Genomic DNA, 26,576 nt, shown 5'->3' on the forward strand with positions numbered 1-26,576 from the left:
GGTTAAGATAGTAAATTTTGCGTTGTGTTTTCTTCCACAAGAATAAAGATACAAATATATACAGTAATATAACCTAAACAGTGTGTCCCTTTCAATCAAATATTTATTAAATACCTTGTGCCAGAAGCATCAAAACAATCAAAATTACCAAAAATTATATGCATTCTTTTGCCAATAATTTCACCAGTGGAGTCAAGTAAACTATAGTGAAATAATAGACATAGGGGTAGAGAATTTAATTAGAATATTTCTGCTAATAATGTTCTAAGCCAACTTCAGAGAAGTAACATAACTACCACAGCAAAATGACAAGCTGTCCACCCAAGCTTCCTACTCCTTGTTTCCCCCTGTATAGAGCTCTTGACTGGAGGCAGCTGCTCTGTGTACATTTCCACCCCTTTTGTCCGGGTAAGGCTAAAACTAGGTGGCTAGTTTTAACCAATGGGTCAGCAGTGGAAAGGGGTGTGCTGATGGAGAAAGACAGGTGCACCTTCTCCACTTTTATCTGCCTCTACTTATGCCATGTACTAAGGACAGCACAGCCACACAATAGAAAGGGTCCAGTTCCCTCAATCATCACACAGGAAGCTGCCCAACAAACATTCTAACTGGACAGTAGTGTGAGCAAGAAATGAAAAAGTCTATCATCTTAAGCCCCTGTAATTTTATGATTTATCTGTTACAGAAGTTAGCAGTTAGAATTTTTGAACAAAGATCTGTATAACACTGTCTGGATTTGTATTCATTTGCACGTTAATTTTTCCATAGAGTAAAAGGTCTGCTTTAAAAAAATAAAAGATAACAACGACTATGATTTCTTTTACCCCAAAATATGTATTTCCCCACTCCCAGCATTAAAAATGAAAGATCCTTTTTTTTTTTTTTTTTAAGTAGGCTCCATGCCTAGAGTGGAGCCAACATGGGGCTTGAACTCATGACCCTGAGATCAAGACCTAAATTAAGAACAAGAGTTGGATGCTTAACTGACTGAGTCACACCGATGCCCTGAAATGAAAGATTCTTAGTGGAATCTTAGCACATAATAGCGAGTGCTACAGCCAGCAAGACATCTTTGTTTCTAGATTGGATACTCTAATTGAAGAGGCAATCTGTAGGCTAAGATATTAGGATAGGGAAATACAGAATTCAGGCAAGGGAATTGGGCCATTTGATGAGGGAGAAAAAGTCTGTGGGTTTACAGAATCACAAGCTTCCAAAAGTCATTATTATATACAACCCAACTGGTAGAGCAAGACTCTCTCCACCCTCCTCTGCAGGTAAGGAAGACCTTGGAGCACTTGCAAATGTGAAAATTCAAGTCCAGGAGAGTAATAAGCAAGGCACATATAGGAATGGCCTACAGATATATAATGTATTCTGGAAAACAGAGGACTTTAAAACTGAAGATCAATGGCTTTCAAACATTTCAATATTGATTCTTTTTTAAAAAAAATATGAGAGCTCAACACAAAAGAAATAAAACGGAACTTTTTTGGTTGAAACAGTATATAGGGGCTTGGACTCCTTGCTGCTGAGACACTCTTGTCCCACTCCAACCTCCTACAGCATCCCTCTAAGGAATATTCTTGCAACCTCAGAGAACCACTTAAAATGCAGGAGTCAATTGACACAGTAGGACTACTGACATACAGTTTCTTTCTGTCTAGAAAGAGAATCGGTTTCCACGTAATCTTTAGAATTACAACCAAAATATTGGCTACTTGCTTTAAAGTAGTGAACGGAATTTTCCACTTCAGAGTAGAATCACTAAACGCTCTGATTTTTGGATACTGATCTTTAGAATTGAGTCACTAAACTGATATGATTAATTGTGTTTTATAATGATCATTATAAAATCCAAATTTAACTTCTCTTTAACAACCATTATTTTTTGAGAATCTATAATAAGAGGGGACAAAAAGCACCTAATAATCTATCAACTTACCCTACTGCTAGCATGATGTTAATTTTCCTTCTAGGGGCAGCCCTGGTGTCTCAGTGGTTTAGCGCTGCCTGCAGCCCAGGGTGTGATCCTGAAGATCCGGGATCAAGTCCCACATCAGGTTCCCTCCATGGAGCCTGCTTCTCCCTCTGCCTGTGTCTCTGCCTCTCTCTCTCTCTCTCTGTGTCTCTCATGAATAAATAAATAAAATCTTCAAAAAAAATTTTCCTTCTAATTAATTATTTATTTCCAGGCTCCGATACCTTCCCTTTTCACATCGTCTAAGGGCAATTTATATCCACTCAAATGCACGAATGTTAACTTTACCACTTGAATAATTTTTACTTATATATTGTTTATAATTCATTTATATTAAATTTATATATTTTATACATATATACTCACATACCTATCTATGAATGTATACATATATGTATATTCACATACACACACCTGTGAAGTTTAATCATTTTACATAGCTATATTTTAATATATGTGTTGCTGAAGCAAGCACTTTACATAACTATAAACAGCATATATTAAAGTATCTTTTTTTTAGCAATATTAGTTCCAATTGATGAGAAAAACTTTCACCAAAAAAAGAAAAGAAAGAAAAAAAGAAAAGAAACGAAACGAAACGAAAAGAAACGAAAAGACCTACCATGGTCAGACACATATTTGAGAAATCTTCTAAATACTGGCTACTCATTTTCTTAGTTTCAGGGATTCTGAGAGCCTTTAATATGCAAATATGTGCATGTTTGGTATAGGAGCAGTATCAAGCCATATTTTTGAAATTTAATCATCTGATCTTTTTTTCCACATTACATCTGATCAATTCTATACTGTTTGTATTATTGGTCATTAAGAACTCATTATATTACAACTGTTTTCCTTAGTATTTCTTCAAGTGGACATATCTCAGTTTAGTTAATCAGTGAAATGATTACGTTAAGAGGATGTATGTAAATCCATGAGGCCTGTGTCATTCTAGGTTAACTGTTGTAGTTCCATCTGGTGTAATGCCTGTTACATGGTAGGTGTTTGATACTTGTTGAACTAAATGTCTGTTATATGTTCATTTTTTCCTAAACATCTTTGTAAATTTTATCAATGACAGATTGGTAATTCTTTTCACATTTAGCTTCCCATTGGTTTCAGTAAAGCTGAAAATTTTCTTATGTTTCTTTATGAACTATAGGTCCATATTTGTAAATCGTGCGTTCATTTCCACAATTAATCTGTTAATGGTCTTCATGTCTTTCTTTTCAATTTTTATGTGCTTTTATACAACTATGTTTGAGGCAAAACAAATTTTCTCATGGTTAGCCCTTAATGTTCACTATTCTTTCCAGTAAAAAATGTAAAGTATGTGAGGACTCAAATCTGTTGGTATTTTCCTTCACCATTTCTTGAAACTGCATAAATGCACAAACCTGATACACTATCTGCATTGTGCATGCTTGGTTTTACTCTCCCCTAGTTTGTATACAGTATTTTTAAATGAAACTCTTCTTTAAGTCTTTTTGGGAATTTGTTTTTACACACAGTGTACAGGGCTAAATTGACTCCCACCCCCATGTTGGAGGTCATTTGTTCCTGCCTCACATACTAAATCATTTTCATTTTACAACTTGACATGATACCGCCTTTAAAGTATATTAAATACATTTATAACTAGATCTCTTTCTATTCTTTGCCACGGCTGCATTTAAAAAAAAATACAGGGTTGCATAATGTTTTTTTTTAAGAATTTATTTCTTTAGTTGACAGAGAGAGAGCACAAGTAGGCAGAGTGGCAGGCAGACAGAGAGGGAGAAGCAGACTCCCAGCTAGGCAGGGAGTGTGACACGGAGCTCAATCCCAGCACCCTGAGATCATGACCTGAGCTGAAGGCAGATGCTTAACCAATTGAGCCACCCAGGCACCCCAGGATTGCATAATATGCTTTTGTATATGTTTGGTCTAGCCTCCCTTAATTAACATTCATTTTTTTGTTTTCTCTGATTTTTTTCTTATAAATTTATTAGAAAGTTAGATTCCATAAAGAAATTTTAAAAATAAATTGAAATTTTGATGGAATTCGCTAAGTAAATTCTGGCATCTTTAGAATTTATTTTTTCCTTTCAGAAGCATGGAAAGCTTCTCTACTTCCAAGCTGCTTCATTTGTTTTTATATTTTTCTTCCATGTCATAAACACTGTTATTGTAAAATTGGATTTTTTTAATATATTCTGCCCTTTATTGTTTCACCCAAGTTTTAAAAATAAATTGGCTTCCATTTTATGGCACTATAACTTTACAAATAAATTTTACATAATGCATGTGCAAGGGTTTCGATATTTCAACTTCACCATGACAGAGTCACAGTTATTTTTCAAACACAAGAAATTTGGCTTAATTTCTTCCCTTGGCAACTGCCAAATGACAAAACACTCACTAGATACAGATAGCAAAATTGAGTTTCTAGCTAAAAAAATAAAATAAAATAAAATAAAATAAAATAAAATAAAATAAAATAGTCAAACGCCAGCTTGCTTTTTGGTTTACCGTCAAACTATCAAAAATGTGTCCAAAAGAAGAACAGACTGAAGGTAACTAGTGGATCAGAATAAATTTTTCAAATCAAAATCAGGATAATTAGCACCATGTGTTCCTACCTGAGCTCCGGTTGCTATCTCATCAGCAGCTTCATTCATTACTCCCAGGGTTTGAAAAGCAAACACGCATAGCTCTCGCTCACACACAGTGGGCTGTAAAAGAAAGGGCAATCAGTTACAACGCTGTTTTTTCCGTTTTCCAATTCCTAAATTAAATTTATGACATTCCATTAAATAACTAAAGAAAATGCAGATTTCAGAATGTTAAAAAGAAAGAAATCAATCATAGGACTTTATTTAACAAAAGTTAAATTTCTAAATTTGGGTAACAATTGGTAAATAATCATCTAGTGATATGGATTCACAAATATAAGAAATCCATTTCAAATAGCTGTTAGCACCAGCACTTAGAATTTTTTAGCAATAGATGGAAAATCCATCTCTCCTACTTAATACACATTTGTACCTGAGATATATATATATATTAAAAAAAGCAGACACCTAAGCTGGTGATATACTAAAAAATGAGATTAGACTCTACAGCTGTGTAAAACAAATATACAAAGAAGAATCCTACTTTTTTCTAGGTAATTTTCTTTGGAAGAAATAAGCATGACTGCTTACTTGCTACCCAGCTCTTGAAAGATTGGTTTTGTTGCAAAGACTTTTGACTTCAATAACCTCCTGAAGTCAACAGCACTGAAATATATACTCTGCAATTGCTTTGGAAAACTTCTCATCTTTCAAATCTAATATGGTGTCATCTGTTTGATCTATCTTATCTCTCGAGATACATTGCATTAGGTAGCTGATGAAGCCTAACACGATACAATCCATGGTGCCACTGCCTAGCAGACAAAAGTCATTTGTTAGTGCCACTGGCCCTGTGCTCACTCATTTCAGAAGACCGCTTGGTCTAGTGCTTAACCAGTGGGAAGTATGGTCCTTTAGGGTCCATCCTTTATGTTCGTAATGGGCCCATATGGTTGCTTTGTAGACATAAGCATAACCAATCACAAACATTTCTGGCTGACATTCCCCTAAGAGAATTCCAGGAAAACAATCAATTGATACATTTCTTTTGTACACCTTAAAAGTACAGTTTGATTACATTTCAGAAACATCAGGAAAATCTACCTCAGAGGAAATAAATTGGAGAAAGCTCTTTATCCAGACTCAACCTATATATACCTGCTACATATAGATAGCCATACTTAGAGCACATTGTTCAATTTATGCTACTTATTCTTAAGTTTAACCTATTTTTAATCTTCTATTTTTTGTGTGTGTTTCTGTGCACATATATGTCAGCCTCCATTTTCTCCAGGGACATTGGTTGTTTCTTTTGTTCACTTTCTGGAAGCATGATACGGTCTGAAATAGTAACAGCAGTCATTTATTGTATATTTCTTATGCTGCCAAACACTATATTGGTATTTTATTTTATTTTATTTATTTTTTTCTATATTGGTATTTTAGTGGACCTGTATACAAAAAGAATCCAAGGAAAAGATAAACCATGGAAATCATAAAAGGGCCCTAGGAATTTATTCCTGTACAGCTACCCCACAAAGTTCACTGAGGAAGTAAACAGTGATACAGAAGGTTATTTATTTTTAATACTATTCTTGTCAAATAACCATACATTTTTTTATGAATAAAATCCATCAATCCCAAAGGAATAATAAGATAAAGCTTACTTAGTGTATACCAGTAATAATTGGTTTTATTTTTTCATTTGAACTTTGGCAATCAATTATACTTGGTGATCATCCTAATATGTATATATGTACCTATCTACATGTATATTCACACAGATTCTAGGAACTGTTTTAAAATAATATAAACTATCTTTCTCAGTACCAAATTGTTGCTTTAAACAATAGAAATGAAAATGAAATAAAATACCTCACACTATACGAGATTGGATGGATAAAGTTTTAAGATTTCAATATAGGAAAATTTTTGAAAACTGAAGAAAAAATATAATAGTTATTCTTAACATATCTCAATTGCACACTTTGTCCCCAATCCTAAGTATTCATGTGCCACCCTGATTTTGTCTCAAATAATTTTTACCAATTTCATCCTGACCTATTTCTTTTATCTTGGGTCACAAAAAAACAACATGTCATTGCTTTCTTTTGCATTTCCATTTCATTCCCCTGCCAGACCTGATTATATTCCAATCTCCAAATTACATGAACTTGCCAACCGACCTATGACTTTAAAAAATAAATCTATGTTCCTAATGATAAAAGCTATGACTTGATTACTTTATGGACACTTCTTTTCTTTCCTGCATCTTTTTGGTTGAAATGATGCTGATTCACAGGAATATACGGTTACTGCAACTATATGAAGAAGGAAATCAGGTACCCTAGAAAACTAGAAAACTTTGAGAGGGAGGAAAGGCAATTTCACTACCAGACTAAAAAATTTGAAGTATACCTTAAGTTCTTATAATCTTCCCCTTTTTTAAAAAAATAGCAAACATAGAGGTAGTAATAGGTGATTAATTTATATGCTGTATTAACACCAAATTAAGTAAATACTAGTGAATTTTTAAAATAACAATTCTATATTTATTGCTCATTTTTACTAGAAAGTATAAGACAGTACTTGAGATGTAAATCAGTTTAACTTTGAGATAAACATTTACAAACTAGTTTTTGTAAACCTTTCTCCCTCCCTTCCCCCATGTTTATTCACATCTTATTTGAGAAGTTCAAAATGTCAACACAAGATAGCATACTAAAACAAACTTCTCAAATCATATTAAGTAATCAAGATTAGATATCTCATTGCTCACAGAAAGGATATCTTATTCAAGAAAGGGAAACCAAATTATTCTTCCCTAAAGAAACATAAGTAATTATATTGTGGGTTAGTGTTCTCCCATGTTAGCAGACTCTGAGCTAATCCCCCGCCCCCAACAAATTCTGCTATTACTAAGCTATTTATACAGAAAGTTCTAGCATCAATTAAAAAATGGAACATAGTTGGGGCACCAGGCTGGTTTAGTTGGTACAGCACGCAACTCTTGATCTTGAGGTTGTGAGTTCAAATCCCACATTGAGTGTGGAGATTACTTAAAAAATAAATTAATAAATTAATAAAAATATACCCCAATTAAAAATATATTAAAAAAATAAGACAGTCATTTAATCGCTTTATAGGATAAGTTCAATGATATGTCTTACTACATATAATTTAATACAAAGTGTGTATGCCTAAATATAACTAAATATGTACATCATTTATGAATTCATTTTTGAGTTTTCAATCAATCGGTAAGTTTCAATTTGTAAAGTATTACCAATTCTTAATGTTATATATTTTCTTCAAGCAATTATTCCTATAATTTAAACTGTGAAACCATGACAAGTCCCTCTTGCCATTTCACATACATAATTTTTTTGCAATATAATATTCATTATGTACCATTTAAACACATGGAGAATTTTATATGTCCCAAAGATTTACTTTAGAAGCTTTAAAGCTAAGAGAAATGCATTTTAAATTTTATTTGAATCAAAACAATTTAAATGTGAGCAATGAAAAATATTTCAAAAATGGTTAAGCCCTAAAGAATATTTTAGAACCCAAAATGCATTTTAGAAACTTTGTGTCTTCAATGAATTTAAATTACTTCTTACTAAAAATAGAAATGATAAAATTCAAGAGAATCTAGCTATGTATTTATATATAGTATGGTGTAGGTGAGTGGTTTTCAAACCTTTTTTGTCATCCTCTTCCCGTTTAAACAAAATTTGTCATGTAAGCCTTACATATAGAAGAGATAAAAAGTGGTTACTGCTCTAGCTGGGGCTCATGTGCACAGTTCAGTTTTCCTATCTGTAAAACAGGGATAAAAAAATCACAGCTAGAGCACCAGGTTGATAAGAAGACTGAGAAAGAGAACCAAGTAAGATAAGATTTATAAAATCTCCCTGAGGTGTACAGAGCTGTTTAAATATTAACTAGGTAACCTGGATAAGTCATATCTTCTACTTCTTTTAGCCCAATTTGTATACAAAAATAAATGTTTAATAAAAATTTTCATTGAAGCTTATTAGGAAATGCTATTTTTATTTTCATATCCATAGTTTATCCAAATCCTTAATTTATTATTAAAATTGTTCTTGCTAAAAAATAAAGGAGCAGTGTAAATACAATTCATAATTAAAAAACTAGTATTGAAAACATATGAGAATAATTAAGAGTATCTGCTAGAAACTCAAAACCTACAAGCCTTTAGCTCTTTGTATTTCTGATTTTATATTCAGTGCTTCAGGTTCTTTTTTTTTTTTTTTTTTTTTTTTCAGGTTCTTTTCATAGTTTGGAAGAGAAACACATTCAAGGTGGGGGGAAAGTTTACTATCCATAAAGAAAGACAGGAATCCCACAGAGATCAAGACAGATATATAGTAAAGATAGGCTCATGCCTGTTTATGCTTCAACAGTGTTTCCTATTGTCTCATACAACTAAAGTTGTTATTTGAGCCAATTTCTTTCTACTCAATTTAGATGTGAAAAAAAAGTCCTATTTCTGAACTAAAATGTTTTGGTATAATTATTATTTAGCTTAGCCTGTATTTCAAATGTTGAAATCTTACTTCTGTGGGATGGGAGGATTGGGTAAGGAGGGACCAGGATGTGCTTTTCCATCCATTCTTTAAATTTTTTTTTTTTTAAACATGCAGTTCTTTTTTTTTTTTTTTAATTTTTATTTATTTATGATAGTCACAGAGAGAGCGAGAGAGAGAGGCAGAGACACAGGCAGAGGGAGAAGCAGGCTCCATGCACCGGGAGCCCGATGTGGGATTCGATCCCGGGTCTCCAGGATCATGCCCTGGGCCAAAGGCAGGCGCCAAACCGCTGCGCCACCCAGGGATCCCCATTCTTTAAATATTAAAGTCAGACCTAACTACAAGAAGACCTACCTGCTGTTTTATTCTTAGGAAGTAAAAAATAGGACATATCCAGGTTTAACTATATTCTCAGTTTCTCAACAATTTTCATGGGAATGCTTTAAACTAATGATGAAGTTATAACTGGGTGCTGTTAATTTCCCTCTGAAAATAAGAACTTAGTTACAAACATTTGCCTAAGGTCCAAAACAAGGCTGGATACACAAAATTACAGATTCTCAGGTTTCTCAGCTGATTTTGGTTCAGTTTATGGGGCATTATTCCCAAACAATGACAGCAAAATCTCAGGCCTGATCAATCCATTCATAGCAAGCAATCTGGAACATTTTCACATGATAGGAGAAGAAAACGAGGTCGTAATTTTTGTATCCTACGTTGATCTGGGAATGGGAAAGTCTATTAGCCAGGGACATACAGAATGATTGCCAAGTACCAGTGATAAACCTCTAACTGTAGGGACACTAATCCCTACAACCAAGTGTGTGGTTTTCTCCAAACTAGTTCAGCTGCCCTTGTGTAAGGTTCAAAGAAGACAAACAATTACATTGATCCTGGTGCTCAGGGTGAGTCTAATAAAAAGAGCACTAGGAAGTTAGAGACTGAGAAAACAGTGGTGAGTCTGGTGATAAAACCTTATTTTCATGTTTTCCAAAAAACCAGATGAAGACAAAAATCAACATTTTAAAGCATCAACAGTTTGTTCTATTAATACTTTAGTTGATTTCAAAATGTAAACCACTGATGCGGTTTTGGTTTGGTTTTCTGATCATAATCCAAACTACACAAAAAAACTCAGGACTTTATAAACTTGTGATGTTAATGTGAGTTTTATGAATTTTCAAAGTATTTCATGTCAGGCCTCACACCTGGGAGTGACATTTATGACCTCAATGAACAAAGAGATAAGTGGATCATTATGTATTCTAAATAAGTAAGCAGTGTGGCTACCCACGTTGCAGAAAGTTTGATATGCTTACCCAGATCTCTGAGGAAAGTGACAGAGCAGTACTAGTGACCAAAATGTTAGGACTTCTGGGGAATAGTAGTAAAGGGCGACTTAGTCATTCAATTAATAATCATGCTTAGAAAAAAGAGAAAAAATGTAAGACACAGTTTGAATTTTGAAAGAGAGAGATCTAACAAACATAATGAACATCAGGCATAGAATTCTATGGAAACCCGAGTTTTATCTGATCTATTTAACCACCCACTGGGGTATAACTTCTTCTCTCTATATCTCTAGTAGTATTACAGTTTGTAATGTGCCACCTGAGCTGAATAAATGGTCAATGGGTCAGTTTAGTGATTAATACCTCATAAGAAATTTTATAATTTTATACATTTCTATTAAAACTACAATAAAACATACTGCAATGTAAGGAGAGATATATAAAAAATAAGTATGCTGGATTTAGGTTAAATATCTATTTAAAAGAATCAAGAAGCAGTGCTTTCTGTTTACTTCTTTTCCTTTGACAATCAGACGTTTCTTTGACTTTCATTTTCTGTTCTGATTTCAGTTGTCACTTATCTTACTCTTTAAGAAACCTAAGTAGGTTTTCTGATTTCCTTAGATATCAGTCTGAATTGCAGCAATATAAAACCAGCTGATAACTAGCTCTATTTCTTTAGAAAACATCATTATTTACAAAAGCACTTCCATTTCTAGAAAGAAACCAGTAGCTTCACTGGTTCAGAATAAAACAGGTAAAGTAAAACAAAAATTGGAACAAGGCACAGAGAATACCAATGGCAATCAGGACATTTCTACCACTTATTACAAAAATGAACTGCCAGTAACTGAACCATAAGAACCACAACATGTGTAGTAAATTTCCAGGATATAAAAGTAGTCAGTTCAAGTACAAAAGTAGCATCATGACTAAGAACCGTGGCCTTGTGCCATTCTGACAGGATCTGAATTTCATCTCTATCACTTACTAGCAGTGTTGATATTAAAAAAAAATTATTGTTTTCCTCATCTGTAAAGCAGGGGTAATAATAATAGCCATCTCATAGGGTTATCATGAGGATTAAATCAATCCATGTAAAACACCTTGAACACATGATCGCATAAAAAGCACCAAAAAAGCATGTGCCATTAATAACATTACTATTAATTTATGGAGTGAAGATTGCATTGCCATAGATCAAGCAATAGATCAAGATACACAGATATAAAGATGGGCTTCTGATGGGTAAACTGAGATGACCAAAGGATTCTCCTTATTCTCATCGTAACTGCACATTTCCAAGTATCATGTAACACACTTGCACAAATATTTAATACACACACACACTTGCACAAATATTTAATAAATAAATGCTGATTTAGTTAATTTGGGTTTCAGAGTAATACTGTATCTCTTTGAAGGAAGATAAAAAATAGTGTATGGGGGGCAAGAAAAACTTTTTGTTTATCTGTTTCCTATAAGCAAATAAAATAAAACCAACATATCAGACAACTTGACAAAAGATCATGATTAGAAATGATTATTATAGGTTTTTAAGAGTATAAATCTTGAAATGCAAACAAGTACTGATAAAATTGTCTCTTTCTAGGCTTTTTAACTTGTCTTTTCAAATATACATTTCCAAGAACAGGACAAATTTCTCTTAAACAGTACAACAGAATCTAGCATGATGCCTTATAGTTAAGAAGCCTTCAGTAAGCAGTTATGATACAGTTTTAAAACCAGGTAGCATCAGGCTCAAAGTCCAGCTTTTACCCATATTAGCTGAGTGATGTTGAACAAATTGCTCAACCTCTTTCAATCTTAATCCCCTAATTTGTGCACCATGGGCACAAAAATACATAAATCACAAGAGTTTTGTGAAAATCAAATAAGGAAGCAATATGCAAACTATTTACTGCAGTGTCTAGCACACAGCACTCATGTCATCTGCAAATAGAGATCATTTCAGTTTTCCTTTCTGATCTAGATATCTTCTAATATTTTTTCTTATCTAATCAGCTAAAGCCTCCAGTGCAATGTTGGTTAGAAGTGACAAGAGCATTACAAAGAATAAACTAACTTAAAAATAAGTTTATCCAAGGATGTATAAGACCTGAACGATGAAAACTACAAAATAGTGTAGAAAAAAATTTTTTTAAGATCCAAATAAATGGAAATTTTTCCTGTGTTCATGGATTTGAAGGGTTAAAATTGTTAAGGCAGCAGTACTTCTCAAATTGGCCTAGAGATTCAATGCAAACCTATAAAATTCCAACTCCCCCCCACTCTTTTATTTTTTTTTCAGAAATGAACAAACTGACCTTAGAATTCAAATAGAAGTGCAAGCGACTCTAAATAGTGAAAACAATATTATAAAAGGAAACGAAGTTGGAGGACTCACACTTCTTTCTTACAAACTTACCGCAGAGCTACAGTAATCAAGACAGTGAGGCACAGGTGCAAGGATACACATACAGGTTAGTGGAATAAAATTAAGAGTCCAATAATAAACCAATACACCTAGAGTCAAATGATTTTCAATAAGAGTGCCAAGATCAATGGAGAAAGGTGGTCTTTTCAATAAATGGTGCTGAGGCAATTGGGTATCTATATACAAAAGAATAAATTTAAAGCCTAACCCCATACACAAAAATTAACTCAAAAAGGATCAGTGAGTTAATTGTAAGACAGAAATTATAAAAATACTTAAAAGGAAATATAGGTATAAAGGTATAAATCTTTGTAACTTTGGATTAGCAATAGTTTAATTGATAAATATGGACTTCATAAAATTAAAAATTTTTGAGTGTCACAGGACACTATCAAGAAAGTGAAAAGAAAACCCATAAAACAGGAGAGAATATCTGCAAATCACATATCTAATAAAAATCTAGTATTCCGAATATATAAAGAACTCTAATAACTCATCAACAAAACAGAAATAGTCCAATTAAAAATGGGCAATGAATACAAACATTTCTCCAAAGAAGACGCACAAGTGGCCAATAAGCACATGAAAAAATGCTTAAAATCACTAATCATTAGGGAAGTGCAAATCTGAGCCATAAGGAAATACCACTTTACGTACATTCAGATGGGTATAATTGGGATGGGAAAAAAGAGAATCACAAGTGCTGGAGAATACGTGGAGAGATTGGAACCATCATGCACGGTCGATGGGAATATAAAACAGTACAGCCATTGTCAAAAAGAGTTTGGTAGTTTCTTAAACAGAGTTAACACATGTCCTGGTAATTCCTTTAAATGATGAATGGATAAATGAATGTCATATATCCATATAATACTATTACAAAAAAAGATGAATACAGGAATGATAGACACTATATGGATGAATCTTGAGAACATATATTTTTTAAAGATTTTATTTATTTATTCATGAGAGACACACAGAGAGAGGCAGAGACACAGGCAGAGGGAGAAGCAGGCTCCATGCAGGGAGCCCGATATGGGACTTGATCCCGGAACCCCAGGATCATGCCCTGAGCTGAAGGCAGACGCTTAACCACTGAGCTACTCAGGCACCCCATTGAAGATATTATATTAAGTGAAAGAAGCCAAAAACAAAAGGCTGAATAACATAGGATTCCATTTGTATGAAATGTCCAGAATAAGCAAATTCATAGAAATAAAAAAATAAACTGATGGTTTCCAGAGAATGAGGGGAAGACAAAATTGGGAATGACTGCTAACAGTTATGGATTTCTTTTTTTCTTTTTTAAAGGATTTTATTTATTTGAGAGAGAGAGAGAGAGAGAGAGAAAGAGAGAGAGAGAGAGAGAATGCTCCCCACCGAGCAGGGAGCCTGACATGGGGCTGGATCCCAGGACCCTGAGATCAGGACCTGAGCAGAAGGCAGACACTTGAGCAATTGAGCCACCCAGGCACCCGTGTGAGGGGTTGTTTTGGAGGGTAACAGAAAGGTTCTGGAATCAGACAGTGGTACTGGTTGCACATTTATGAATACACTAAAAACTACTGAATTGTATACATTAAAATAGTGAATTGCATGGTGGTGAATTTTATCTCAATTAAAAATTGCAGGAAAACTTGAAATTGGGTGAATTCCCCCAAACTGCACATATATACACCGATTCTTATTTCTATACTCCCTCAATAATGCCCCAAACGTGTCAGTGAGCTGGCATTTTTAAAAAATCTTTATTCTAATTCTCTGAATGCTACTTTATATCTCTTCTAACTTCAACCCTTTCCTCTCTAGAGTAAGCATCTTAAAATTGTGTGGTTTTGAAGAAACACTGTTCACAAGCTTATATATATACATCTATAGCTATATTTATCTCTATATCCACCTACATCTACATCAATTGATATTAACATAGATGTAAATGGATAGAGAGATACACGCAAATAGATGGATGGAAAGAGAGATGATGGATAGGCACATTTAAGAAATATTTTCCTAATATGAAACAACTTGCTCTTTCACAGACTCCTTCAGAAACAGTGATTCATTTGTCAAAATTACACCACTATGTGCATTACATAATTTGCTCATTGGAGAGCATTTACTGCTAAGTCAAGTCATTTACTTATTTATATCTTAACCCTTGTCATTTATATTCTATATTAGCATTGATAGTTCTATCTGAGAACTTACCCTAAGCATGGGGCCATTTTGAAACACATGTGGCTCATCACAAACCACACAGTATTCATTCAATACAGGGATCCGCTGTTCAGCAAACTCAATTGTCTGAATAAAACAATAAAGAGAAATAATTAAGCTCAGAAATTATCTGAAAACCCATTAAAAGCTAAAATCCTTCTGCAGTGGATGGCTTGGCTCATACCTGCACGAGGAAGCCGCGGTCTCGTATTGGAATGCATTTGGCACCATTTGGCTATAAAAAGCAAAGTAAAAGAAGAAAATAATTTTTTAACTCAAAGAATATATAAATTACAGATTTTGACTTTCTGCAACAGTGAATACAAGTGTGATCTAAGATGGCCTGTAATATGAATTAAATCACCGATTATGACATCAAGATTTTAGAATTTCTTTATTATACTTTCTGCCATTACTACTGCAAGCCTTGTCTAAGCTAAATGAATAGTATTCTTAATTTTTGATCTTCTAGTAAAAATGATTGGCATTTTTAAATGAGCACAAAAGCTCATTTCCTCTACTGCTTACTGTCAAATGCTCCCACCTCCTCACTTAGACTATTTTCTATCTTATTTTACAATGAGAATTATTCCTCCAAGGATATATGAGACAGCTACTGAGGAGGCACAACACTAAACTATTGTACTGTATGAGGGTTAATCATACAGGAAGATAGTAAGGCATTTTCCTTTACAGAATATGTGAAATTATCTTTCGTAGGTGTAACTATCATGGGAAACTCTCTATGTTAACACTTTGACATTATTTCCTGTGTGTGTGTCCTTAATGCTTACTTTAGCTAGGAAATGGACTTTTAGGGATCTCCAACTAAAGTTATCAACATATTTAAGTATATTCTCTTAACACAAATATAATTTTGTGATACCACTTACAATGTAATTTTAGAAATAAAGCTATACAAGAGCAGAATAACTTTCTGAAAATATATCTCATTTTTTTTCAATTTCATCGATTGCTAAGTGTATCCATATGTATGGTTAAGAGTTACATACATGCTTACCCCAACACACACACACACACACATACACACATTTCCCCCCCCCCCCAAAAAAAAGCAACATTTTTTTATCAACTCTTTTATGTAATTAATATACAGAAGGTAGGTCTGTTTTCTTCATCTGAAATTGGCTCTAATTGATCACTCCAAAGATAAATTTTGTGTAAGACTGACTCCCAATAAATACCACCCAAAGGACTCAAGTTTTATCACAGTCACCTTCCAGCCCCATCTCCACCAAAAAACTTCAGGATAAAGTGATTTCAGTTTTATAAAGTAGCCACTGAGAGCAGCTTTAAGTGAAGCTCTGGGATACAGAAGGAAATGCTGCTTCTCTCTACAAGTTACGATGTTCATAGGCAAAGTGTTCCTTTGTAAGAGTAATATACATATATAATAATATAATTATTAGACTAACTCTGTCCTCCACTACCTATGTATGGAAACTAGCAAACAGATAAACCTACTTGATAAAACATTAAAATGCCATGCTCGCTTAGCAGGATAGGCTTTAGGGATCCAGGCTTTAGGGATCCAACCGACATCCATTTTTAGCAGCATTCCTGACCATGACCAGAATTTGGACTAGACCTTAAATCAATAGCTCTATTTATTTTTTTCAGAACTGAAAAGAACATTCCAGTACCAGCTGCACAGGTCTGGTCTGCTAAATCCTATCCCCAAAGAAAAAAAAAGGATACATTAAAACAACAACAACAAAAAAACAAAACAAAAAAAACAAAGCAAACCAAAAAAATAAAAATAAACCAACCAGAAACAAATCTTGCTTCTTTCCTCTACCAGACCTGACAACACCCACACACGCACACCCCTCTCCTGCCCCTTAGTGATCATATGGGAACTGGGGATGGAAAGGGTTTACGCACAGCAGGCTGGGAAGAGGACGACGAGGATGGTGTTAAGATACCAATAAGCCCTGAGGTAAGAGAGAGCCTCCTGCCCTCTGCGTTAGGCTCCTTGAAAAGCTCCGTCTTGGAGGACTTGGGAGCGCTGCAGTAAGACTTGCTGAGCAGCTTGTGGCTCTTCAGCCCGTACAGCTCTTCCATTCGGAGGTTACTGGAGTAGGATCTGCTTAGCAGTTTGTGGGGCTTCAAGCTGGAGCTGTGCTCGCACCGCGGATCCCCCGAACAGGACCGTGTCAACAGTTTGTGCGACTTCAGGGTGAGGCAGTCCTCGGGCTTGACAGCCGCGGGGCAGGGCCGGGTCAAGAGTTTGTGCGACTTAATGCTCGTCACGGCCTGCTCCGCCCTGGGGTCGCTGGACAGGGAGCGGCCAAAGGTCCTGTGCGACTTGGTGGCACACACGTCGTCAGCCTTGACGGTACTGGAACAAGTCCTCCGCAGCAGCTTATGCGTTTTGGAGATTCCGTCTTGCTCGGATTTCAGTTTGGATTTGCTCTTGCCGCAACCAGGGGGAGGATAACTTGGCGACCTTCAAAAGGGAACAACAATTAACAACGGGGCAGACCTGGGCGCCTCTAGCCAACTCCGCTCTGCTAGATACCCCCTCGTTTACTACAGCCCGCGCGGCTCACATAGAAACCAAAAGGTATGTGCGCCGTGATCACACGGGCTGACCTGAATTATGTGTTTCCTGCAAAGCAAAAAAAAGGATTATCAGGTTTTTGGCCCCTCCTCCCCCAGAAGTCTATGCACAACTAATCTCATAGAGACGACTCTGTGTGATCAGAAAACAAAGAATGTCATTTTAACACATTTAACTCACATTAAGAAAACAGAAACTCAGTGTAGAAATGAGTATCTTTCTATGTTTTCGATGGAATGGATAGAACTTTGTCTGTTCTTTGAAGTCATACAGAAAATAAATGGATGCCACGACTATAGGAAGAATGCTCCGAAGTACCAAAGAATCGAGAAAAGACAATGAAGTCATCTACTACCCACCTGCGCAAGGTAGAAAATAAATGCAGGGGAGATTTCACCTTCTTCTCTGACAGCTTCTTATTGTGCAGACAATTGGATTTTTCTTTGCTCTGTTTCCACTGCTGGGTAACAAATGTCTGCATGATCCTGTCAATCCAAAGTAAGTCTGTCATCACAGTTCCAAGATAATGTAATATGAGATTTCTCTACTATAGGGGGAATGTATTTATCAAAGGAAAATAAATGCACAGTAATTGGAGAGATTCTAATTGAGAGTCATACGAGATGTTTCCACATGTAGGAAAGCACCATGCAGAAAATTTCTATGACTTTACTGCATTTTGGTTAATAACTCATTAATTTCTGTGATAGGATTAATAACACAAGTGATAAAAGAATTGAAAAAATGGGGGCACCTGGGTGGCTCAGATGGTTAAGCATTTGCTTTCCGCTCAGGTCATGGTCTCGGGGTCTGGGATCTGGCCCCATGTTGGGCTCCCTGCTCAGTGAGTTGTCTGCTTCTCCCTCTCCCTCTGCCCCTTCCTCCCACTCATGCTTGTGCTTACTCTCTCTCAAACAAATAAAAAAATAAAAATCTCAAAAAAAATTATATATTATAGGATATAAGGAGATTTAGAAGGGCAGCCTTTAGGATCAACAACTTTAGCCAAAGCTCTTTAGCTGAAAGGACATTGTGAATTATTTTGTTGGTGCCAGAAACAGTTTTGAATAAAATGTTTGATAGTAATTATGATTTTATCTATTAAGATACAATTAAAGTCAATTTCTTTTCACTTGATTTGCATATGCAGTTTTCTTCATGAAAAGGGAAATAAAATGAAAGTGAAATCATTAAGTAAAAACAAACCATGTAAAACTGACTCTATGGAGAAATATGAAATCAGCAAATTTTCTTTCTCAGCACAGCCCATTCACTTTTAAATACATTGGTTTCTTAAAAATATCTGTGTCGGCTATGTTGGCGGCTGGGTGGCTCAGTCACTAAAGTGACCAACTCTTGGTTTCAGCTCAGGTCATGATCTCAGGGTCATGAAATCCAGCTGGTTGTGGCAGTGCAGAGTCGGCTTGAGATTCTCTCTCTCTCTTTCCTTCTCCCTAGGCCCCGCCCCAACCTTTTGTGCACACACGCACACCCTGTTTCTCTATAAAATAATAAATAAATCTCAAAAAAACAAAAAAATACAAATGTGTATGTCTCTAAAAACTTTTAGTTTACTATCATAAAGCAGGAATTTGGTAACTTCTGATCTCAGTATTTTCTAAGTTAAGACCACTGCACATCACTATTTTATGGCAAAGAATTCTGGAACATCAGCTGTGGACTTGAATATATGGCATTGTTTTCTGAGAAAGGTCCCAGATTGCGACAACTTCTAGGTATCTCATCTTTAAAGTGACAATGGCAGAGGGTCTGTTAAGGCTGATATTAAAGTAGATGTGAAATTTTACAATTAAACATTATTTATACAATAAATTAAACATTCTGATTTTCTTTCAAAAGTTAATTCAGCTTTGCCTGCTTTTTATGCTCTTCTCAGTTATTCCTCTTTTTTTGTAAGATTTTATTTATTTATTTATAAATAAATATGTGTGTGAGAGACACACACAGAGAGAGAGGCACAGACCCAGGCAGAGGGAGAAGCAGGCTCCATGTAGGGAGCCCGACATGGGACTTGATCCTGGGTCTCCAGGATCACACCCTGGGCTGAAGGTGGCGCTAACCTGCTAACCCACGGGGGCTGCCCTTCTCAGTTATTTCTAACACAGATTGCTTTGGGAGAAAAAAAAAATTATCAATATTTACCTTTTATAATATGCCAAGGAGTAATTTATAGAACAATTTTTTTTCTCTTTTAACTCTCAATACAGAGAGCAGGAGCCATTATTTCACACAAATAAGGTTAAAGATTGAAATCTTCCCAATTTAGCCTGGTGGAAAAACTGCAACACCTATGCTGTGCAGTCTAGACTGACCTATGTTAACCTATGCTGCTCAAAAGGGAAAGGTGGGACTCTTAGCACTAAGCACTATTCTCAAGACTATTCAGGTTCTATCAAATTAACTCAAATTACCAAAAAGTACAACCTCAGCCTTACTATTCTGACCTTTAGTCATCGAGCTTAGATGAGTTCAGAAGAAACATTCATAGAATATTTTGGGACCTTTTTAGCTACAAATGGAGAGGAAGAAGGAGATAAAACTGAAGCCAATGATGCAGGATTCCAAATTTGCAGTAAATTCGACTTCAAGCTCAGGCCAATGGAAATTTTTTATTTTTTATTTAATGCTTTATATTTGAAGATTTTTTTCACCCAAGATCTCAGCAAAATTTAAATGTAATAGTAATATTACTTTGTTTTTCCCCGTATGTAACCTGAAATCCCACTAAACACCCTGTAACACCACTAACCCTTTCCACTACGTACATTCAGATTCTTTTCCTCCTATGAAAAACTGCCATTCCTGTGCACCATTCCCTAAGAAACCTAACAAGTGCTTTTCTAATTCTTGATAGACTAATTGGGACAAAACAATAACGAGTCAATAACTAAAGCTGTTCTAACTTTCATATTGCATTAGCGTTCCACAATGTAATCTCAGCAGCTAAAACCAGTAATTCTTAAACTTGGGACACTCAGATCCCTAGATGTTCTTGAATTCAAAAAGCAGGAGTTAACTGTCCTGTAAGAAAGCTAATGTTGGGGATCCCTGGGTGGCGCAGCTGTTTGGCGCCTGCCTTTGGCCCAGGGCGCGATCCTGGAGACCCAGGATCGAATCCCACGTCAGGCTCCCGGTGCATGGAGCCTGCTTCTCCCTCTGCCTATGTCTCTGCCTCTCTCTCTCTCTCTCTGTATGACTATCATAAATAAAATAAAAAAAAAAAAAAAGAAAGCTAATGTTGTGTTTAATGTCCATAGTAATGTGAAATATACATGTGGTGTAATGACCACCTCTTAATAGCAGAGGGCCACCAAGAGATTTTAGTGTTCACACTGGTGTTTCTATTATGCTGGCACTCCGAAGAGTACTACATTTGCCACTGGCTGATAATAAAAGAAGAGGAAAAAAGGCTACTGTAATCGTCATTAAACCCATCTACTTGCTGGAAACACACCAGATAAAGAATCATGGAAAAAGTTTAATGAGTGTTTCTTATTGCTGAAAACAAACGAGAGCAATAATAACAAAGAACCTAGATTCTGAGTCGGACTTCCTAACTTGCCATATGTTTCTTGAAAATAATCTCTTTATATTTCAAGTTTCTTCTTATGACTTACTATGAAGATGAGATCAGATTTTTGGAAATCATGTAATTTTAGACTAGCAGGGATCACAGGCAAGCCCAGTTATTTATAATTAAGGAAAAGCAAATTAGATTAAAATTTATCGGGAATCATTAAGAAAAAGTTCTAGTGCATATACTAAACTGGCCATAGAACTAAAATTTATCCATAGAAGTAATTAACCTTTTTAAAATGTTAAACATTTAGATGGAAATATTAACAAAATGTTATATATCCAAAGTGATTAAACAATGAATATAGAACATAGCTTTCCTTAATTTCTCAGAGTTGGAATTATACACATCATTTTTTTTTTCCAAAGCCCAAACAATAGGCTCAGACAACATTAAAGGGCAGAAAGTTATATATTTCAAGATTTCTGTTTTGTAATTCTTGTCTTGCTGGAATCAACCTCATTTAACTTTCATGACATAATTTTGTTAAGTGGCTAACAGAAGTACATAAAGTAAAACTATGGACTGTGGATGATAGTTTAGTATCAATACATATTCATCAACTCCAACAAATGTACCATTCTAGTAAGAGATATTGATAATAAGAAGGCGAGGAGATATATGGAAAATCTCTGTATCTTGTATCAGTTTTGCTGTGAACCTAAAACTTCTCTTAAAAAAAATAAAATCATTAAATTAAAAAAATTAAAAACAAAGAAGAAAATTGGGTGAGGGGGAAAAAACTACATAGGAGGGGGAATGTGCCAATGAATGGTGGTAACCAACTTGGATGGCATAACAGAGGCAGACTCTATACTTAGCTCCAAGATGTGCAAGATACTAGCTTGACACAGAAAACAAAATCCAATTTTAAAAAACAAAACCAATTCCACTGGAAAAGCACACCTAATCCTAGTACAGAAAACTGAGAAAATTTCTCTTTTGAGTCCTTATCAAGAAATAACACTGCATTCTATAATGTACTAAATATATGTTATAAATTGAATTTAGTTCTACAGATGTGCAATTTGAAACATTAAGGGCTTATTATCTAATTTTTTATGTTCACATTTAAACCCAACACTGAGAATTTGCAAGAATACTCTTTTATCTTAATTTTCTTTCAAATGTGATCCACACATAACTCACAGTTGAGCAATGTCAAATCATAAAAACTTCAAGACAATTCTAGAGCTCCATAATATGTAACCCTTAATAACACACATAAGCTTCCACCTGTATCCATAATCTCAGGTAAAATGATCATAATAAATCCCCTATTTAGTAAATGAAATAAAAAAGTTTCAAAGTACTTTCTCTTAGAACATTGCTCAATAAAGGCTAATGTCTGATACCTAATTAAAATTCATTAAAATACAGGTGAACACATGAACTCCATCATCATGGTGGGTGCAAATCATGTGTTTAAATATACAATAATCTAATGATCTGTCTTGAAAAATTTAAGTTAAGGGCAGCCCGAGTGGCTCTGTGGTTTAGCGCCGCCTTCAGCCCAGGGCCTGATCCTGGGGACCTGGGATGGAGTCCCATGTCGGGCTCCCTGCATGAAGCCTGCTTCTCCCTCTGCCTGTGTCTCTGCCTCTCCCTCTCTCTCTCTTTCATGAATAAATAAATTTAAAAAAAATCAAAAAAAGAGAAAAATTTAAGTTGAAATAAAATTTGCATATTCAGAAGAATAAATAACCCTTCAGGTATTCTCCAGTAATACAAATTCTTATAGCTGATATATAGCATGGGATTTATTAAACTTATATTTTGACTATACACTATGTTTTATTTGTTTTTATTTATGTTTGTTTGTTTTTAAAGATTTTATTTATTTGAGAGAGAACGAGCAAGAAAGAGAGAAAGTGCACAAGCAGGGGGAAGGGGCAAAGGGATAGGGAGAAGTAGATTCACCGCTAAGCAGGGGAGCCTGACGTGGGGCTCAATCCCAGGACCCCAAGATCATGACCTGATCTGAAAGCAGATACTTAACTGGCAGAGCCACCCAGGCGCCCTGCTACTATGTTTTAAAAGTCATTTTGACCACGGTAGTAATTTTATGTTTATAAAATATAAACCCATCCATTGAATTAGTCAAGATCTAACAAGGAAATAAAGGGTTTATTTTTAAAAAAGAATTGATTGTTTGAAGAGTGTAGGTATAGAAGCTAAGCACAGTGCAGTTGCCCAGGGCCAATGGCTGCTAACTGTTACCATGTCTAGGCTCCAAGGGACAAGCAGAGGGAAACCGTAATGGAGCCCAGTAAGAGAGAGAGTCCTGCAAATGCTGTGGCCTAGAGCAGAAAAGAGAGCTTCAGTTGAAGAACTAGTTAACTCAAGGTGACCTCTTAGGGTGGAAGCCAAAGACAATAAATACTCCCTTCTTAACACTGCTTCCTCCTCTGTTGGTCACACGAGACACAGTGACACGTTAGAAGCTATACCCACCATATCAGCTCCACAGGTGAGGGCAGAGTTTTGGAAGGAGGAGAGTGGATCCGGGCAGGCAAATAAAAAGAATGCAGCCTGGTCTAGATGTGAACTCTGCCAGCTAAATTACTGATGCAGCTCTTGGCATCGCATGAGTTCCTCTCCTGAGGCACTCACTTTAAAAGCTCTTATTGAACAAGAATGGGGGAGGGAAGTGAGCAAAGCAATAAATCCATTCTCTTTAATAGAAGTTTATTTTTTATTCTTGGGAAACTTACTTTTTTAGCTGATGTCCCAATCCAAATCGCTCTTTTGTAGAAATCTGAAAGACATCAACAGTGGGCACTGCAAAGGAAAATATAATGAGTTAAAATGTTGAGCTGAAACTTAACCATAGCCAAGAAAAAGAATGAAAAGTATTATAAATGATACACTCTAATATGTACATATACATAATTATACATTTATGCTATATAATACATAAGATTATATTTATACACATATTCATACTTAAAAACAGTGTACATACAGTCCTATACATTGCTATTTATGCATAATATATATGGATTTGGAGATCATTCTTGGTCATTGTATATCATACACTAATGTATAATATATGTGTACATAAATATATAGTATGTAAAATAAAGAATTGCCAAAAAATATGTAAGTGTAAATAGCACTGTGTAGGACAGTTTGTACAGGATTCTTCAAGTGAAAGAAAGAAATGTTTAAATAAACATGCACCTTTTTCTTCTTTTGCAATTAAACAATGGATGATGAGGTATAACAGACTTACCTTTCACTGGGTAGCCTGATGTCATGTAGTTTTACCAGATATATGCATTTCTGTAAGCTAATAACTATGATGTTTATGAATTTAATAATCTCTCAAAAAAGGTCACTCATCATTCATTATTCACAGGGTTATTAAAGAATATCCTTCTGAGTGTCCACCGTGCCAGCTACAATAGATAGAATGGCAAATACACACACACACACACACACACACACACACACAAATATTCTTGTTATCATAAAGCCTTGGTCCAGTGGAAAATACAAACAAAAACTAGACAGATACAAAATGCCACATGGTGGTAAAGGTTCTGGAGAAAAATAAAGGGAAAGGGTCTTGGAGTAAAGGGTACATGGGCATAGTAGGTTCCAGCACTAGATAGTATGGCAGGAAGAAAAGTGTCCTATCAGAGGAAACCAGGAGGGCACAGCCGCTGAGGAAAAAAAGTGCTTCAGTATTCTACGAACAGTAAGGAGATCCGTGGAGCTACGGAGGAGTGAGCAAATTATCATTTTAGGAGACGAAATCTGAGAAGGACCTTGGGATCTCTATGAAAAACAAGGGTAGAAGTAGGAAAATCACTCAGGAACTTAGTAAAGAAATTGGAAAGAGATACTGTCGTCTGGACCTATGGAGATGGTGAACTGTCTTGCTAATAGGACATTCTCAGACCACACATGCTCCACAATGGAAACCAAATTGGTATCCCCAAATTCCTCACCTCCTGTGTTGGCCATTACTCTGGGACACAAATACTCCACTGATCAAAGAAAATTGGTGTTAGTATCATCAATCGGTTCCTTTTCCAAAAGCATTCTAATCCTTATATACAGACTGAGGAACAGAGTGGACACTGCTCAAATCCTACTTGTCCCAAACCCAGGCTACAGAAATTAAAAAACAAATAAAGAATCCTAACATCTTGAAAATTCGGCAGAATTATTTTTTTAAGAAAAAGATGACAACATTGGAACATGCTGTGCTCTCTCTTTAAAGACTGAAGAAGACACAATCCCTTCTCAGGCAGATGGAAAAAGTGACAGGGGAGATGGAGGCAGAGAAACAAAAGGGATCTGGTTTAAAAAAAATGCAGAAAATTCCAAAATGCACTAGAAAAACTGAAACTGTCACTGGAAATAAATGTATAAATGCACAGAGAAAGAGATAATAGACACAAATGTTTACCCAGGATATATATATAGTATTCCTACAAATTAATGATGCATGTTTACCCAGAATATACAAATCATTCCTACAAATTAATGATGCAAAGATAAAACTTATTTATACTATGAATGACTAGAAAATAAATGTCAATATTTTACTAAAATAATAAATCTCCTAGGTAAACTTAAGTTACAAACACTGACTCAACTAGTAGTATAAAATCTGGATGACCCAAATTTTAGAATATACCGAAAGAGGTAACAAGATGTTCCAAAACTGTTCCAAGATTCAAGTGAAAGAACATATATTGCTATTAAATTAATGCAATTATTACTATTAGCTGCATTAAATGTATACAGAAAATGTTAATAATCAATGAAACTGGAAGCAGAGTGTACAGCAATTTTTCCGTAAATCTAGAAATGTTTTAGATTAATTTTTATAATTTTTGGGGGGAGGGGGAGGAGAGAGAGAATCTCAAGCAGACTCCATACTCAGTGCAGAGCCCAACGTGTGGCTTAATCTCACCACCCTGCGATCATGACCTGAGCTGAAATCAAGAGTTGAATGCTTAACCAACTGAGCCACTCAGTCACTCCAATTCTTATAATTTTTTTAAAGTAATAGCTTTCTGATAAATAATAATCAGTTAGAAAATAAACTGGAATACAAAAATCCTAAACTGAAATACAAAAGTCCCATTAACAAACAAATAGCAAACAAGTACTCATGAATAAATTTAGCTAAAATTACTGACCTAAGGCAGAAAAAAACATAGAACTGTACTGATCAATATAACTAAAAGCAATGAACAAATTTTCCTTTAAAGGAAAAGTGAATATAAAAATGTCTGTTCTTCCTAAATCTATTTAAAAGTTACCTTAAAATAACCACATAACTCCCTACAAGTTT

The 26,576-nt window shown here is 35.2% G+C and overlaps 1 protein-coding gene across 7 annotated transcripts in view; it reads right to left on the bottom strand.

Moving 5' to 3' along the window:
• PARP8 (poly(ADP-ribose) polymerase family member 8) overlaps positions 1–26,576 on the bottom strand; it is a 172,598-nt gene that overhangs the window by 30,696 nt on the left and 115,326 nt on the right. For all 7 annotated transcript variants that reach the window (XR_005358489.1, XR_005358488.1, XR_005358490.1 and 4 more), the window contains 6 exons: positions 23,977–24,043; positions 18,024–18,149; positions 16,986–17,550; positions 15,265–15,315; positions 15,072–15,167; positions 4,603–4,695 (listed from right to left, as the gene is read on the bottom strand). Coding sequence is in view for 4 of the 7 variants with exons in the window: in XM_038535141.1 (XP_038391069.1) it covers positions 4,603–4,695; positions 15,072–15,167; positions 15,265–15,315; positions 16,986–17,550; positions 18,024–18,149; positions 23,977–24,043 (998 nt within the window). In the remaining 3 variants the exon portion in view is untranslated. The remainder of the gene's footprint in view (positions 1–4,602; positions 4,696–15,071; positions 15,168–15,264; positions 15,316–16,985; positions 17,551–18,023; positions 18,150–23,976; positions 24,044–26,576) is intronic.

The sequence above is a fragment of the Canis lupus genome, chromosome 4 (assembly GCF_011100685.1).
Source record: "Canis lupus familiaris isolate Mischka breed German Shepherd chromosome 4, alternate assembly UU_Cfam_GSD_1.0, whole genome shotgun sequence".
In the NCBI taxonomy this organism is placed as follows: Eukaryota; Metazoa; Chordata; class Mammalia; order Carnivora; family Canidae; genus Canis; species Canis lupus.